The sequence below is a fragment of the Melospiza melodia genome, chromosome 5, assembly GCF_035770615.1.
Source record: "Melospiza melodia melodia isolate bMelMel2 chromosome 5, bMelMel2.pri, whole genome shotgun sequence".
Taxonomy (NCBI): domain Eukaryota; kingdom Metazoa; phylum Chordata; class Aves; order Passeriformes; family Passerellidae; genus Melospiza; species Melospiza melodia.
Window position 1 is genome coordinate 77,944,819 of NC_086198.1, and position 18,806 is coordinate 77,963,624.

The 18,806-nt window shown below is 41.1% G+C and overlaps 1 protein-coding gene across 4 annotated transcripts in view; it reads left to right on the forward strand.

Annotated features, from left to right (window-relative positions):
* The window catches only part of ACOX3 (acyl-CoA oxidase 3, pristanoyl), a 38,818-nt gene extending 28,762 nt beyond the window's left edge, over positions 1-10,056 (forward strand). For 3 of the 4 annotated variants that reach the window (XM_063157538.1, XM_063157537.1, XM_063157541.1), the window contains one exon: positions 2,595-3,013. In XM_063157538.1, coding sequence (XP_063013608.1) covers positions 2,595-2,714 — 120 coding nt within the window. In that variant the 3' untranslated portion in view covers positions 2,715-3,013. Of the gene's footprint in view, positions 1-2,594; positions 3,014-7,136 lie in introns of those variants that run through there. The other variant, XM_063157539.1, reaches the window with a different exon arrangement.
* Positions 10,057-18,806: the final 8,750 nt, after the last annotated feature.

Below are 18,806 nucleotides of genomic sequence, written 5' to 3' on the forward strand. Positions count from 1 at the left end.
CATTTCTACAATTTAATTATGATTGCTGTTAGAAAATACGTCCTAGTCCCAGTCCATATCTATTTACCATCTATGGGAGCCTTTTCATTCCTCTGACAGACCTTGTTTTCCTTCTCTGTGTATTTTCTGCTTCTGCCATATCATTTCTGAGGTGGCATAACCACATTTATAAGCAGGACTCGGGGTGTAGGGGTGCACCATGGAGTTGGCTACAACAGCTCCTGGTCTCTCGGTCTCTCCCTTTTTTTTTTTTTTTTTTTTTTACATATTTCAAGATCTGTCTTTATTCCAAAATCTCAGCGAACCAAAATTCTTGCTTACTGAGCCAAACCTACTCATCAGGGCTGAGCTGTGGGATAACTATTCTGCAGAGACCAGTGTCACAGCACAGTAATTTGGGTTGGTGTGGATGGATGCTGCAGACAATCCCTGGAGCCTGGGGAGCCTGCCAGGATGTTTGACAGGAATGCTGCATCAGACTCCGTGGATTTCAGTGTTTCGTGTAAATTCTTGTCTGAAGTTGCCCCTTGTTCCCATGGTGATCCAGCAATACAGAGGGCAGAACAGATGTTTCTAAACTGACCTAACACAAAGATTACTTTGTTAGCAGTCTCTACAACTGAGGCAGGAAAGGCTGGCTCTACCTATCCAGCCGTCTCCTAGAGGGCTTTAATCATCACTGGAAACTTTGTTTCCATTCTATGTGGTTTTTTTGAGGGTTAAATTAATGCAAGAGGTCATGGGAGGGAAGCTCCAAAAGTAACTCTTCAGAAAAAGAACATAGTTTGTTAGAATGTTAAGAGTATCTGTGTTGGCCAAAAGCCCATTTTAACACATTTTTCTGTCCCTAGCAGAAGTTGTGAGCAGATGCTATAGGCAGAAATATAAAATATGGTACAAGTACACAGTGATCCATTCCTAGAATAGTATCCCCTCTCTAGCAGTCACCTGGAGATTTCTTATCAGTAGCTGATAAAGCTGTCATGATGGATTTGGCTGGCTCTTCATTGGGTACCTCTTAGCTCTTGCAAATGCAGAAGCCATAGAGACTTATTAATATTAGATACTAATATTAGGAGTATATGAGAAATGCATGTAGAAATCTAAACACTTCCTTATGTACTTACTTTTTTATAAATTCATTGAGTCATTGAGAAAATAATTTTAATCAGTGCTATTCAACCCATGTTCCATAAAATTCAGGAAGGTTTTCTGAATTGCCTGTAAGTCTGTGATTTTCAACTTGTGTAAATATTTTCAACTGAAATTCACAAAAGGCTGCCAATCCCTCACTCAAAATACTTATTAAGGATCATTGTCTCCTGGCTGTCTATGTTTAATCCTCTATTCATTGATTGCTTTGCACCTTCTAAGAACCAATGCAAACATTTTAGTAAAAATTACAGTATTTTAAAGAATAGATTATCCAAGGATAACAAAAAGGAGAATTTAATTCAGGATAAATTGTGTTGTGCTGCAGTGGAGTGCCTTGCACTGTAAGCCACAGATCATAGTTAGAGCTGAGAAAAGGTTTCAAATTTTTTTATAGGCAGCTTTAAGCCATAAAGAAGAATTCAAATTCTCTTTAAATGGAACTTTTGATGGTGTGGATAATTTCTTCATAAGAGTGAATCTTTATTTCTCCATAAAAGTGAATCTTAATCTCAGCCTAAGTCTGTGAAGGTATTGCCACATTTATTTCAGGATTAATTAAGACTTGTTAGACAATATTTAATCAAAATTAGAATGGAATAAGTAGTTAACATTAGCCCATGTAATCAAGGTAAAATATATTAAATATTAAATATATTTCAATATTTATTTAAGTCATCCCAGATATTTAGGATCAGAGCATCTTTTGATGAAGAAAAATGGCATTTCACTTTACCTCAGTGACTACTTTTATACTACATTATTATTTTGTTACACTGTTCTATCTTACTGCTGAAAATATATTCTTTCTTTCCTGGTTTTCCTATAAAGTTATTTAAAGTTTTAAGCTTTTGTTAATTATGAATTAACAAATATTGTTAAAATTCTACTTTTGCAAAATTTTCTTCTTTTTAACCCTTCTGCAAAAAAATTACAAATTAGTAAAATGACAAATAAGCAATCTGCTCTTGAGAGAAGAATTTCTTATGCTCAAATCAAACACTTCACACTGGGAAAGAAGTTCTGTTCCTTTCCAGAAGTGTGTTCAAACAAAGATAACAGCAGCTGTCCATGAGTGCTTTCAGACACAGCCCTCAGGTTTGGACAGAACAAAGATTGGCTTAATCTAATCTTGTTTCCAAATTTCTACCTTTGATAGTACAACTCCTGTCGAGTTGAATACCAGAGATAATAAAGATTTCTGGTTTCCTGCTCTTATGCAAGGATGGTCTAAATGATTTACACAGAAATCTGATGTTTACAGTACTTTGAAATTTTGTGGTTATTGTTCTGTTTGTTCTTGCCTGTACATAATTATTCACATTTGTTATCTAGAAATTCAATTAAAATCTCATTTCAGCCAATAAGTTAACTTATAATTTATCTTGCAGATGTTTTGTTTCTTCTCTGTGCATTAATCCTTTATTATTATTATTTTACAGTTATACAAAAATATGTGGGGAGAGATCCTTCAAGGCAACAAAGTTCTGAACAGACCTTCTTGGTGGGCAGAATTTTGCATGAATAAACCTGTTATAGGCAGGCTGAGGTCAAGATTGTAAACCAAACAGCTTTTAAGAGTCTGGATGGGCCTGAGATGGATACCTTGTGACACACATCAGGAGGAAATGAGGCCATATGAATGATGAAAATTGAAGGGATTTTCACCAGGAGGTGCCAAGTTATTTTAAAACTTTGAAATCAAGTCCAACTTGATCTGAGGGACTGTTAACATAATAATGACAAGATCGAGAGCAGCACATCTGCACACTATACATATTTACTTAATTAAATCTAAAAAAATGAAGATTTATTTTAATCATTGATTTGCAAAGTTTATATTAAAAAGATTTTCCAATCACTCTCTTGTTGATATTTTCATATTACAGAAGGTAAGTAATTAAAAAAAAAAAACAACATTTTCCACCAGGGATTATGAATAAGCTGATAAAGGCAAAAAAAAATTAGGACAGTCTGGACAAAACCTGTACTGACTGTGATTATAGTGAGAGAACATTGGGAGAGCATCTTTCCCTCTACTCCCCTGTCCTCAGATTGCAGAGAACCAAGCTGTATTGCCTTTCAGAAGACCAGAAGGGAAGAGGTCAGGAGAAGCAATGGTTTCAGTGTCAGCAGAGGCAGGTGTCTGTCCTGGGGGGCACAGGATGACTCTGGGAGCTCGCTGGCTGCCCCAGTTCTGAGGAACCAAACACTAATGTGGCAGTGTGGAAAGATGGCTCTTATTAGTGCCACGCCCTGTGTTGTCTCAGCTCAGAAGTGGGAAATTGGAATCAATCACACTGTTAGCTTTGAGCTGAAAGGAATGTTCTTTCAGTAAAGATAACTTCTTAGCCAGACTCAGAGCAGACTTGAATGTTAATAATTTTACCACGTCAAGTTCAAGGTCAATTAAAAATGATCACCCTCAACACACTTCAGTTTAGAAACAAAAAAGCCAAAGAAAAAGTCTGAAATTCTATGGCTGTTGTTTATAGTCCCATTGGAAAAATGGATAAAAGCTATCCTGTTAAACTGTATTTTTTTTTTTCCTTAATTTCTTTTTCTTCACCAGATATAGTCAGTGTTGCCTGTGGTTTTTCTGCCTCTATTCTTTCTGCTTTTCTAATGAGGTTCCTTAGCTCAGGATGTCCTGATAGAGGCTCTTTTTCTTGCAATTGAACTGTAGGGAAGTTTAACCTTCTTTGCTGATAAAAACAACCCAGTATAAAGTGTTCATTTTCTTTGAACTGTTTTGGCTCTTTTAATAAAGTCCAATAGGTGGCATCATCCTATGGAATAAAAAAATAGATCAATACAGCTAAACACCTATCATTAGATGTTATGGAGTCATGGGGTGTCATGATTATCTTTAGGAGTTTTCCATATCAATGGGGCATCCAACAAGTGTCTCAGAAGGAAAGAGGCAGAGCTTGTAATTCCCAGTATCCAATGTAAACACCAGGAACTCTGGCAGTGAAAAAGGCAAATGGAGAAGAGATGCCATGCTGCATTAAATGTAGTAGCATTGATCTGTCAGTCCCCATTCTGCACTATCAATGCTGATCAGCAGCATTGTTCTGCTGTCCTACATGTGTGTGATTTCACCATCACCTCTGAGCTCTCCATAAGTGACTCAGTCTTTTCTTGCCTCCTTCCCCACAGCTGGGAAACAGCTGTGTGTAAATCTTGTGTATAAACTGTAAGTCTGTTTATGAGGCCTTGGTAGCCCAGAAAAAAGCACAAAGGTGTTTGGCATATAACTTAAGCCAGCTTCATCCCAATAAAAAAAAAAAAAAAACACAGCAAAAGTGTGTCACAGTAGCAGAGACCTGGAGACCTTGTGAACCACAAGGATACTCACCAAGCACATGACAAGATAAACAGACATCCTGTAAAAATATATCCCTAAGCCCTTCCTGCTAATCTTCTTTATTATGACTATTCTGGCAACAGCCAAACTCCCTGATACAAGCTGTGCCTCTCTCTGATGATAGGGACTGTACAAACTGGCAGGAAAAAGTGCTGTTTGTTCTGAAAAGCTCCTAACTTCAACTAGAGCCAGCACAGCGGAGGCTGCACCAGCAAGGACCTGATTATGGGCAGGCAAAGTGGGGTACTCAGTAAAATAGCACAGTTATGGACCCTAAATATGAAATGTCACAGCCTGCAGTAAGCTTAGAGCCTCATGGGACTGTTGGGTACCTGGTTGATAGCAGGAGTTACAGACCTGAGCACCAAAGCTGAAATAAGTACAAGCACTGTGAGGCCTTGGGCATTCACTCTTTAAAAAATCCTGCATCCCCAGCCACTGGGTGCTGGTGGCTGCTCACCAGGGCTGTTTGCAAGCTCAGTGCAGGTGTTCAGCAGCTGTCAGGATTTGCATGATGCAGCAAAGTCTGTCACTCTTTACTCTGACACCCAGTACAAAGCCATGGTGCAGCAAAGGCAGGCTCATTCTGTGGGCCAGAGCCACTCTGCACTCAACATTACCAAAAGTAGTACTTCCTGTATGAATACCTGGGTAACTGTGATCAGGTTTGACTATGAATTTCTGATCTGTATTTTTAGCCAGATCTGTGTAATCAAATGAGATGAATTTCCTCTGAAGTCAACAGCCAAAGGTTCCAGAGATCTTCTATGTCCAGCTTCTCAGAGCAGGAGAATTTGTAGCTTTGAACTTGCAGAGCTGCAGCATGGAAAGAGAGAGATGTCATGAAATTTGGCATCTGGTTATCTACTAAATCATAGGGCAATAATTCAACAACTACCACAAGATGTCATTATTATATGCAGTTTCTTCCTCTTTGTAGAACATTAAATAAAAGAGGCCTCTGGCAGAACAGAGAAGTCATTTCCCTCCCATTTCAAATGCCAAATAAAGTTGGATGTGTCATTTTATCTTGGTTGGGGAGCTCGGTCAAATTCAGTCAAATAGCTTCAGTCCAAAATAATTTGGCCTCGGGGATCCATCCTTTTAAGCTGCCACGTGAAGGCACCAGAGAGCTGAATCCAAATAGGCCTGGAAGAGCCTTAAAACTGCTTCTCCAGGACCCTGTGCCCTGCTCCTCTCCTGGAGAGTGGCAGTGTTCTGCTTTGTGACCACCTACCTGCCCAGGGTATTTCAAACCAGGTATGTCTTCTGTGTGCTGATGTGACTCAAAGCAAAAAGGTTTTAACAGAAAGACTGAAATTGTTTACGTGTGCTAGAACACTGAATGCACAGGTCTCCCTTGCTGATGTGGCAAGATAAATCCATGAATATTTCACATCACCTTCTCAGGAGTGGTAGTTTCAGGAGGAGTGCTTTCTGGGTCAGGTGGAAGCCGTGTCATGCTTTACCTCTGTGGATGTGGATTCAGAAGTGCTTGTTTTGTGCAGGAATGAGTAGATTCATATGCTGCTCTTTTTGTCTGAAAGCCTCCTTCCCACTGTAATTAATGATTTATCACACATTCTGCAGGGATGCAAGTTCTTCTTCTGTTTGCCTTTGTTCATATATTTTCTTTACTGAGTTAATGTGTTTTCAAACACAAGTGCTGAGGTCACACCAGCCCATGCTACCAGCATGAGCAGTCTGTCTCTCTGTTCCAGCCATATGGACATCACAGGGTGTCCTCTGCTAGCACCACACCTTCACTGGCCTCAAGGGTTTGTTATTCCCCCTTCTCATTAGCCTGAGATCACAGTGAGATCATTTTAGCTCGGTTCAGCGGCCTGAGGAGCAGCACAGGCCAGGGGAGCTGCTGCATGAGGCATCCATGTGATGGTCTGAGCTGAGGCACACGCTGCAGCCAGGTGGGGTCAGCTGGATCCCAGCAGGCTGCACTGGCACTGGCACTGGCTACCCGAGCACAAAGCTGCCCTCTTCTCCAAGAAAGTCAAGTCACAGGTTAATGAGATACAGCAGAGCATTTCACATCAGTTCCTTTCAAGGCAAAGAGAGAGGTAAATGCTGAGAACAGCAGTTCTGCTGACTACCTTGCCTTGTTTTATTCTCAAATGTTTGCAGCCTGGTTGTGATTGTTCAGCATTGCCTCAGCATGAATCTCTCTTGAATAAATTCAAGCTCTATCAGGAGTTTCTTCAGTGTCACATAATTTATAATTATTTGTCACATAATAGACTAGTAAGTGCATGGCTAGAAGAATTCCCAGTGTATTTCCTGAAGGCAATTTCCACATTTTTACATTTTTTGTTTGGTCAGTCTTAGTGTAGAGCACCTACGGAGCTTTCCATCAGTCTCCAAAGACACAGCACTGTTGGGCATTATCTGCCTTCACCTGCCCATGTTCTTCCATCCTCCTGCCCTTCCCAACTCATTTCACTTGTCATCTTCTCTCTACTCAGAGCTCTGCTAAATACTTATTTTTGTCAACTTATAAAATATTCATTGTTAGTCTTTGTTTTAAGCAAAGGATATTTTTAAATTACATGTTCTTGGATAGAAAAAATGCTTCAATTCATAATGTCCATTTTTTCAGCAGGGCAGCATGTTTGCCATGGAGTGATAACCAGGAGTTAGAAAACAACCTGGAAGGACCAACATGGATCTGGAGTTTGTCCTGTGGCTGTGACTGGGACATGATTCATGCTTTCCACAGGTGATCCACGGGCCAGGACAGCTTCCAGGGCATCAGGAGGAAAGCCACCATGCTGCCACTGTACTGTAGAGCATATCCTGCACTTACCACCTCCTGACCACTCCACACGGCTTTTGGGGCAGTGTGTCCACAAGCAATGGCCAACCATTGCCTGAGAATGAAACCTCTTTATACAGTGCTTTCGGGTTTTTTTTTGTAAAATGTAAGAATCAAAACAAAAATGTATAGACAGAGATAATTTTCTATGGCAAAAATATGAGCTTCAATAACAAAATGGTTTATAAAGAAGCAGAAGTATTCAACAAGTGGTTCTGCACTGTATTTATGTGTTCTTATCACTGGGATGTGATGAAATACTTTCCAATCCCTCAGTAACCCAGAAAGCTGTTAAGCAACACATACTATGGTAAGCACTAAAATCAGCAGAGCCATATAACAAAATGGTGAAGACTTGACTGGCCTAAGCACACTCATTTATCTTGTATTTAAGACTATCAAAGAAATTCCACCAGGCTAGAGTCAGCTGTTCTACCAACATTTTAAAAGGACGAAAAGTGACAAACTTGATTCTATGAAAAACAAACTAATGGAAAACCTGAAGGGGGATTAAGTTAATAAAATACATACCATATAGCAATTCAAAAAATATCAATAAGAGATTTTACAGAAAATATAGTTTGTCAGACACACCTGATTTAATTCCAGGTATTTCCAAACTCTGATTTTTGCATATATGTGACATGTAACATAGACATTTACCTCTCACACACCATATTTTGTGTCTCATGACACTGAGATGAAGAAAATCAGCATTCTGTCTATCTGCAAACACACTCAGGAAGCCATCAGTGGAGAAATCATTCTCTGTGCTTTAGGAATGTTGTTAAAGATAATCCTAGACCTACCACTGCTTATTATTTTCCTCAGTGAGCTGGAAATAATTTTAAAATCTCTTCTATTAAATTGTGCGTAATTGGTGGACTGGTAAATTAGGTGAGCAGAGATATAACAGATATAATCTGAAATAAGTTTAAACCAGATTGGTTTTGCTGACCCAAGTGTGCAACATCTCCTTCAAAAATGGAGGGGTAAAGAGAGATTTTGTCATCCTAGGCCAGACAGAGCTGAGGGAAGGTGAGTGCCTTTCTCTCTGCTGTATTTGGGAGAGAATTGAAATTTTTCTAAATGACCCAGGAGTGTCATGAGAAGAGTAAGAAAATGCAAGATCATTATAACCTTAATATGATCAGAGAATTGATTCTTGTCCAGTTCTCATGCTGCAAAGCCAGCTCCAAATGCCAGCCTGCCTGGAAAATGGAAACTGTATTGTGTGTGAGAATTCATCTGTGCCTGCAGAAACCACATGCCAAACTCCTGCTTTCCTTACAGGGCACAAAGTGACAGAAAGGAGCCAGAATACTGAATTCAAAGCCAGAGAAAGGTGTGGTACAACAGGAAACTGAACAAACTCAATGTTTAGCATGTCAAAGAGGAGCTTAAAATTTGGAGCAATTGCAGTATTATAGGCTTCTCCAAAGTGGAGCAAAATGTTGTATGTCAAAACAAATATAATTTGTGTCTGATCACTGGGGAGAGATTTAAGGGTATGGTTTACTTTGAAGGAGGTTTGTGCACATACACATTATTTAGGATGACCAAACCATGGTCTATGGTTTCATTACATGCTGTACCAAGATCCTTTAAATCAGAACAGCTGGTGCCACATGAACTGCTCTCCAAAAACTTACTTGTCTGAGTGTCATTAAATAATGATTTTTTTTCTAAGCCCACACAAACACTTGGCTTTTTCAATCCAGTTTATCAATGATGAGTGTTTGCAAAGTCCAGAACTGAGCACTGGCTGTGTTTCACTAGTGTGAGGGAGAAGCCAGGAAAAACATATCTCCTGGGGAGTATTCCCAGCTGTAAATTTATTTTTGACACATATAGGATGGAATTGGGTTTCTGTGCTTGTTTTGATCTCCTTACAAGTTCTTATTAAAGGGATGTCTTCCAGCCCTGCAGAACTGCATATCCTGTTCCAGTCCTAAATCTGTGGGTGAGTCCTGCAGCCAGAAGTGTGGGGCAGTGGGACAAACACACCAGTGCCTCAGACACTCAGCAAGCAGCAGCCCAGTTCTTTGCTCAGTACATAAATATTTGCCTGGTTGCACCATGCTCTAGGGCAGATGAAAACCGTGTATTTTTTTCACAGCCATCAGTGGCAATCAGTGCTGTTCATCCAAGGCTCAGCCCATGGGCACAGGCCCAGCCAGAGGCACTCTTTGCTCTCCCTGCTGGGCTCTGCTCCTGTGGCAGCCACCAGGTGATCCTTGGGAGGTGGTGCAGGGCTGCCCTGCTGTATCCCACTGGAGCAGAGGGAACAGGTTCTTACCCTGCACAACCCATCGTGGTTACAGAGAGAACATGTCTGCAGGGATTTTCCCTCTCTCTGTTTGGATCACTCTCTGCTTTGGATTTAATTCAAGCAAGTTCTTGAATGGGGAGGAAAGAATTAAAGAAAATTTTACCTTTCTAATGACCAGGTTGTTTTTTTGACAATAAGGAAGGCAATAGCCATGGAATTGCTTAGCTATGATTTCTCCTCCTCAATGTCCAAATTTCTGGTGTCTTCTCATTACACTTCAGTTGTGAGGACAGTTCAACAGCAAAAGCTGGAGTATTTGCAGTTTTATTTCTGTTGCCAGGCTCTCTGTTCATTGTGGGAGGATTCCATATGCAACCAGATATGATTTTCCTCTGTGTTAAGAAATAGTCCTGGCAGTAAATGGTTTGAGTCATCTTTCTGTTTGCTTGACTTCTCCCATAATAATATTATTCAAATCTTGATTCACCCCCTAATCTCACAAGACAGGATTTTAGATGTTTAAAGAAAAAAAAAATCTTTTCTTGTTTATTTTCTTTTTCCTTTTGACCTCAGAAAGCTCAGAGTCGAAAGGCTCATATTGTATTTTGCTGTAATTAGGTAGAGAGCAAAAAACATCTTCAGAAAGGCACATTCCTTAGAAGGTTAGTCTGCAACATGATTGATTACAGCTTGTTTCAGTGGGGAGGGATATGGTGGCATCATCATTAGAAGTGAGGTGTGTCTCACCACTTCTCAGAACCATCATTTCACCTCTGAACTAGCAGAGACATTCCCTCATGTGCATTCAAATTCCCATTCAGGGATGCAAACAAGACAAACAATCAGCAGGTCCAGTAAAGACTCACTCATAGATGTTCCTGCATCATAGGAGCTGAAGCAACTCAAGTGTCATATGGTCAAGTGCTGTTCGTCCAGACAAGATTAATAGTGGCTGTGTTAGTCCTGAAATATCACATTTTCTTCAATACAGATCCAATGTTAAATTGTAATTAACTTCTTGGAGCAGGCAGGCATAGATCTTGTCTTAAAAATCTAATACTTTTGCAAGAAATCTAATCTTTTGCATCACATGTTTTTGTAGACTTTTGGTGGACTTTTAATGAATGTGAGGGGAAATCACAGCCCAGGGTCCCACCATCCTAAGTGCTGTACACAAACAGATTTCCAAAACACTGCAATTTAGAGAGAAGACAAGAAATTATGCACTTTGAACAAATCAATATGTCAGTGCTGGCTAGCACTATGTGCAGCAGTCCCAGTGCTCCATTTGCCATTTTTAGCCAAAATTTTCTAAGGCCTTCCTAATTTGGAAAAGAAGCTTTAGATGAAAAAGAATAGCCAGTGCTCAGCATGCAGAATGGCATGATGGAGTTTGGAGTAAATATCCTATCAGCAAATACAAGATTTCAAAATTAGGATTACACTATGATGAGTTCTGAAAACCAAGGGTTTACACTTAATGAAGGAATGAAGTCAGTGGAGAGACAAAGAAAGCAAGGGGCAGCCAAGCCAAGTCCTGTGCTGAGAGGAAGTGCAAATAATGTCTCATATTGGCATAGAAATTATAAGGACAGAGGTGCATTTTCCAAGGACAGAGAAAAATAATGGGTACATACTTCTATAAGTATGTTTGGCTGTTTGAGAGGGAAGTCAATAGTTTTTACAGAGAAATCAAAAGAGTTTTAAAGTCTAGAGATAGTTTGGACATAAGAACAAGGCTGGCTGATGATAAGCTTTCATCCACATTGGAAATCTCTCCTTGAACCACTGCTTTAAGTAATTACATCTGTTAAAATTTTTCTTCAGTTATTTTTTGCTTCCATATGTATCTAGGCAACACCTGGAATAATATTATTTTCTAAAAACTTCTGAAATGCAGTGGTTCACTGCAACATGCTGCAACATTTCCAGATACAGATTTCATACACACACAGACACACACTTATTTACAAAACTCAGCCCACATGAGTGCATTCAGAAGCAAAACCAAACAATTTTAAGCAGGCTTATGCAAATTATTCTCTTTCTGGTTGCTAGTTCTTTCTGTCAGAATTCAGCCCAAAAAAAAGTCTAAATGTAGGTTAGCATGCATATTTTTTTAAGAGTCATAACATTATCACAGAAATCATCTCCTCATGAAAGCATAATGAATGGCAAAGAGATAATAAGAAGCTATTTGTAATATGGCATATTAATTAGAATCATAATAAAAGTTAATAAAATCATTATATCAAGAGTTACACTGTAAAATGTGGGAAAGGGAATTCTCCTATTACATTCAAGAATTACAGCAGAACTGTGAGCATACTTTACATTTTAAGTCCATACTAAAAAAATTTGGTAAATCTAATTTTTGTAATGAAGTTGCAGATATATTTTTAAGTCACATAGGGGAATTCCTGTTATTTTATCAAGTGCATCTTAAAGAAGATATTACCACTTTAATTACCTCAAGATGTTTAGAGACATTGCCTCTTAATTAAAAATCAGAGGACCTAATGGCAGTGGTATGCCTGAGAGCCCAGGGAAATCATTTGTTGATCTGTGGTTGCTATGAGCCTGTTGAGAGCTATAGATTGTCTGTGGATTAACATATAGCTGTGTAAACTATAAATGGTTAGGAAAGCTTGAAGGCTTCATGCAAACTCCATGTCAACACATACACCCTCTCTGATTACTGAGGCAATAAAATGTGGTTTAAATTATTTCATTGTACCATTTCCACACTTCAAATCCAAACTCTGCCTAAACCCCATGCCTTGAATTTGTGACCTATGCAAACTCTGCCATGTCTCATGCAGGTTATGATGGGTGTCTATGGCACAGCAGATCAGAGGTTGAACCACACCAAAAAGACCCAAACCCAGTTGTGAATACTCATCAGCAAGCAGTGGTCTCTGAGCCAGGGAGTTTCAGCTCATGAAGCTGAGAGAAGCAGCAGCAGGCAGTGCCCTGTGCATAGGAAGCACCTCCCCAGCACCAGGGAGGCACTGCCTGACCCTGTGCCACAGGAACCTGCAGGCAGAAGGACCAGGGCAACATCCCCATCAAAGTGTCCCCTAGTGGGCCATAGCATAGGACAGGCCATGCTGGTGGGGCACCTGGATTTGCTGTTTGGGAAATGTCTTGTTGCTTTGTTTTCTTCTTTGAAAATGTCTTTGTTTTCTTGTCTTGAAATGTCATCAGGTATCTGAGTTAAACTGATCAATTCTGTCAGAGACCACAGGTATGGGTCAAACCTGGGCAGCATTTTGGAAGACACAAGGGGAGCACTGAGAGGATGGGCTGTGCTCCAGCCTGGCACCAAGCCTAGGTGTGAGGCACAGCCTGAACCCAGTTTGGCAGCACCTGCCCTGCCCCAGTGGTCACAACAGCAGAGCATCTGCACGGGCTCCACTGGAGCATCAGCGCGCCGCTCCACAAACACAGCTCACCAAACTGCCAGGACAGCCTGTGGCTCAACAGCAGGGCTTAGCTGAAGGCAGAGGAAGAGTGCGCATGAAAAACCTTTCTATTTACAACACAGTGTGACCAGAAGCATATTTATAATTGCTTTAAATTGTTTACACAGCAAAGTAACAACTGACGCAGCTGTCTCCTCCTCTCACCACTCCATTTCCTTTTTTGTCTTTTTGCTATTTCAACATTTGGTTATTTTGATGAAATACATTCTGCCATATTGCTTTACTGTCTCCCTTGTTTTGCCTCAAGATTTAAAGATGCTGTGAAATGACTTAAGGCCCAAATGTGGATGAATTGGCATCTGTACCATGACATCTTCCTCAGAGATTTATAGGTGGAATATGTCCTTTGCAGGAAGCTCTGCAGAACACAGGAAGAAAGTTGTGTTTAGATCTGCAAAACTAAGCAATGTCCTCCAACAACATCACACCAGAGGCTCTGTATGATGAAGCAAAGTCCTGCCTTGCCTACCACCTCTCTTAAAAATATTCCCATCTCCAGGAAACAACATCTCAGAAAGTGCCACGTATCTCTTGCCAGCTGGCATTTTTCACTCAGTAGAAGAGCCAGAAGAGAGACAAAAAGGCAGAAATTCAAGATTTTTGATCTGTGCTCAATTTAGGTCCAATTTGAGCAGTTACTGTGGGTTTGTTTGTTTTTTGACTTCCCACAAAAAATTCCTCAGAAGATCAGCTGCAGAAACAGTGCTATGTGCCATTCTGGAAACTGCATTCCAGAATCCTCCTACTCCTTCAAAACTGCCTTGCTGTGTCCAGGATCTCAAAGGTTTTACATCCAGGTGAAATGTGGGCATGAGAGAATGTTGTTCAGCCCCTTTCTCCTCTCCTCCCCTCATCACTTGCATACTCCCATCTTTCTGTAAGCTCATCTTCCTGTCCCCCAGCAATGCAGAGGGCAGAGCTGTATCCATCATTGTCAGTAGCCCATGCTGGTGAGCCACAGGCCCATGCAGCTTGGCTCTGATCTTTCTTGCAGCAAGGTTTCTTCTGCTGGAACTTTAATCCACCCTGTCACACCCCACTTCAGACCTCTAAATTCCCAATACAAGGCATTGGCATGCAAAATCACATAATGAGGTGGCAGCACTAAGCCTCAGAGCAGGTGGCAAGCTCACCTATGAGCCTGCCTAGTCACAGGGGACCAAGAAATCACATCATATGAAGATGAAAGGGCATCACAGAAGGTTTGTAATGCTGCACTGGGGTTTTCTGAGATGCACTGACAAGAACACAGATCCCTCTGAGTGAGTGTATCAGCCTGGATTCCTGTACTGGACCTGTGTTCTGTTTCAGGAGTTCTCATGCCTGGCCTGTATGAAATAGAAAAGCAAGAAATTCAGTCACCATAGGGTTAGCAGGTGCCACAAAACCACTGGCAGGCAGGCAGTCACACTCTTCAACTGCTAGCCCAGAGGCTTGAGTGTGTGCCAGCAAGTACAGCACACTTGGCATCATCTTGCTTTATTTTCCATGAAAACAAGTCCTCTTTTCAAGATTATGTGATGCTCTCAGCCTCTCCTCTGTGCCTCCAAGCCAAGCCCAGGGTTCCCACAGGTTCCCTCTTGTCCCACAACTTGTTTCCCCTATTTTCCTCTGCTCCACTATGTCCCCTATTCTCCTCCCCATGAGCACTGATGTCTGACATTCACTCCTTTCTTGAGCCACTCTGGGTGCTGCTGTAGTTTTTGACACAAAATTTGAATCAAATTAACATACTTCAAATTCTCCTTTGACTCAAGTGCATTTCCAGCCAGAGGCTTTTTTTTCCTTTCCTGTCTCTGGGGTTTTGCCAGTGGGACAATTAACATTGCCACAGGTGTGCCAACATTGTCCCCTTGAGCCAGAGGTGGCCTGTGCCCTTCTCCACTACCTGCCAGGTGAGCATTGAGCTGTCTGCAGCTTAGCTCTTCCCTGTGTTTGATGTGATTCCCCCAAAGAATGAAAGACAATTATTTATTCATGTGTACATCACCCTGCGCAGTAAATAAATAATAATGCAACCTGTGAAGAAGCCATTTCCATTTTTCTTTCTACTTCTACCCAGTGTGAGCATCTAGCAAAGGAAGGACCTCCCAAATGTCCTTCTGCAAGCACTGAGCAACCCTTATCCTGCTACAGATCTTCCTCATATTGGAAGTTCTACAGGCTCATTGATCTAAAATATGCACTCACATTTGAAAAATCCAGGCACTCACAAGTTAGATGTCTGTACTGAGTGGCAGTGGAAGCTTTACCATCACAAGAGGGGTTTTTCAGCATCTTAAAGGAGCTGATGTCTTGGGCTAAGAGTACATAAATTGATAGTTTCTATGGCAAGATGCTTTTTTATCCAAGATAAAGGTCAAGCACATCTGGAAGATATAATAACTGTGTCCTATAGAGACTACATCAACTATCTTGCTGCCAAAATCTTCTATAAACAGGCACAAAGGGCCAATCTGCTGATTTTCCCAGCTGTCACTGGTTTATTTAAGGGGCTATGTCATTTTTCAATTATTGTTCAGTTAAGAAAAAATGAAATGTGTTGTGTAAGTTCTGTGTCAAATTACCATTGTTGCATGCGATGATTCCTTGAGATTTGAAAAGCTGCATTTCTCTTCTACTTATCTTCTTGGATTGTACATAATTGTTAAATGGTCCCTAAAATCTTTTAGCCATTTCACACACAAATTAAACTTACTTTCATGAAATAATTATAGGAAGAAATCTGCCTAAAGTGGGAAAACCATTTGTTGTCCCAATCCAAACTGTCCAGTGCATGTCTTAAATGTACCAATATGAATTTTTACTTTATTTTTGAAGTGCTAAACAAACTCACTGTAATCACATTTCTCAAAACTTCATGGCATAGCTATAGGTGAAAATGCAAGAGCACAAGCATAAGCAGGTGAATCTATAGTGAGATTCTATAAGCAAGAAATCTATTGTGAGCAGAGAGGTGCAGGAGTTGGTGGCGGGAGGGACTCTGCAGACAGGTGCATCTAGAGCCCTGCTGCTCTCTGCAGCTCCTGAGTCCAGTTCAGGATGGTGAGGAACACCCAGGAGAGTGCAGAATCCACAGCCCCCTCTGTGGGTAAGGCTGAGCCTTTTTAACCATGCTGCCAGCAAGGAGGTGACTCAGAGGATGCAAGGGCAGCATCCAGCTCCCTTCTCTGCATGACCTGCACTTCCCTGGGAAGTACCTTCACCACTCACTTCTGAATGAAGCAAGTAGGAATCAGACCTGGATGCATCCTGGGGTGTCAGAAGCAAAGCAAAGCTCAGCAGTAGAAGTTTAGGCCTGGTACATGGTTCCCAGCTCCTTCTGTGCTCCACAAAGCCCCCAGCCCAAAAATTTCTGTGATGTCCTTGGCTGAAGCTGAGGAGGAGGAGTGTGGTCAGCTGCACCACATCCTCATGACCAGGGCTTCTGACCAGGGCTTCTGACCAGGGCCTCACCAGTTTCTGCAGCTGACAGTTTGTATTATAAGTTTATATTCACCACACTGGACACTTTCTGGGCTTAAAAGGAAAGTTAGTCTGATATTGGGTTGTCCATTTCATTAATCACCTTAATTTCTGCTTGAGAACTTACATTAGCAAAGAGATATTAAATGCAGGTAAGTATTAAAAGGGCTGGACTTGTAGCAGCTGGTTTGAATGGACAGGCAGGAGGTGAAGCATCAGAGATTGTTTTTTGTCTTTATCCTGGAATCAGAGGAAGTGAGAAACTGACACTGCTGTTGTTTCTTTTGCACAAACATTCTTATTCTTTAGAGAGCTAAAGTAAATAAAGAAGTAGAGAAATGAAGAGACAAATAAAGTTCTACTTGTAATTTACTCCACTAATTAAATGAAGACACAACATTTGGTGATAAAGCTGCACTAGAGAGGGATTTTTGTTAGGGATTTTTTGCTAGAGATTTGCACCACTTGGCTGTGCAGTAACTGCCTTCAAACTTACTTGCCCATAGTTTCAACTAAGTTTTAGAGTGCTGTCTCCTTAATTTAGGCCTTAATCGACTTTTCTTTATCCCCAAACTTAATTGCTTGACCAGCCTTGTAGATATAAAGAAAGCATGAACACACTGAGAAAGATTAGATAGATAGATAGATAGATAGATAGATAGATAGATAGATAGATAGATAGATAGATAGATAGATAGATAGATAGATAGATAGACAGATATATAGAGAGATAAGGAACAAGCTTTCTACTAGGTACCATTCAACACCTCTCTGCTTCTTAGTTACATTTTGCTAAAGCAGAACAAATTTTTGGACATGTACAGTACGCTTACAAAAATATTTTTCTACTCGTATCCTTTTTTATAGGCTGGGTCAAGTTAAACATTTGTGAAAAAGATGATTCAGCTCCTTCATTTACATGGAACTTTTGTAGCTCACCAGAGGTGGAGGACAATTAAATGCTTGTCTTATGAGGTCATTCATGAAGGATGATTTGTTTTCCTGGGAATCCAGGGCTATTAGAGGTGATAAGGTCTGGAGAAACTCCAGGACAAAAGGGGGAGACTGCTCCAGCATACAGTGGGAGAGGCTCTGATGAGTCAGCACTTCTGAGGCAACAGAAAGCCAGAGCACAGCCAGGATGCTGGCAGGGACCTGTCTGAGCAGCAGGTGCAGGTTAGTCAGCATCTACCAGGAATATTCACAAAGGCAGTCCCCAGTGAACTTCTCTGGGCACAGCCTCAGCTCTTGAACAACTTGAAAATGCTGATTCTGGGACTGGAACACGTAGGTCTTCCTAAAATACAAATCAGGCAGGCAGTAAGGAAAACCTGGGCTGAGTCTGCAGGCTGGACATTGGCCAAAGGGTGCTCAATACACAGGGGTGGAGGGAGACATGTAGGGGAAACAGAAGGTTTGATCTTAGATTTTTGCTCTGTAGATAGTATCTGTGATGCCTCATCAAGTGGTGAGCCAAGCAGCCCCCACCTAGACTTACAATGAGCAGGGGATTGGTGTCTGAACCAGCCTCTCCTGGCCTTAGCTATCTATTGAAGGTGCAGCTGAGGTGATCATTTAGAATGCCCTTATAGTCACTGAATAGAAGCAGGGTCTTGCAGGGTACAGCTCATAGCAGCTGTTTCAGAGGTCTGTGGTGGGGTGAGATGAGCCACATTTTCTGCAGACACTAAAAAGTTATTTGTTTCCAGACTGGAATATTAGGGCACACACCTGTAGGTCTGTTTCACACGTCCCTAGATCTGCTGCACCCAACCAGCTTCAGTGAGATCCAGAAACGAGCCTGTGAGTACCCACATACAGCCTCTGCCATTTCCAGCCATCACAGGGAGAAAGGAGAGTATCCCACGGATGGAGTGGTGATGGTCCCTTCCTCCTGAAGCACTGTTACTGAGAGGAAGTATAACCATGAGTAAGAGAGAGAGAAAGAGGACAAGAACCATGACATTTTAGATTAGGTAACCTTCTGTGTCTCAAGAAATGAAACTTTAGCCAACAATTAAGATTGTTTGGATGGGGGATATTTATTTAAGTCCTACACTGGGTATTGGACACATCAGTCCAACTGCAAGTTCTGAAGGAAACATCCTGTTTATGCAGATCTAACACAAGAGGGATGAAGCAATGCTGCTCCTCTTTAAGTGGTGTTGGAGACAGAAGTGAAGAAGGACCACAGCTCGTACCTGCCAGTGAAAGGTGCCTTGGCAGGCTCTGAGG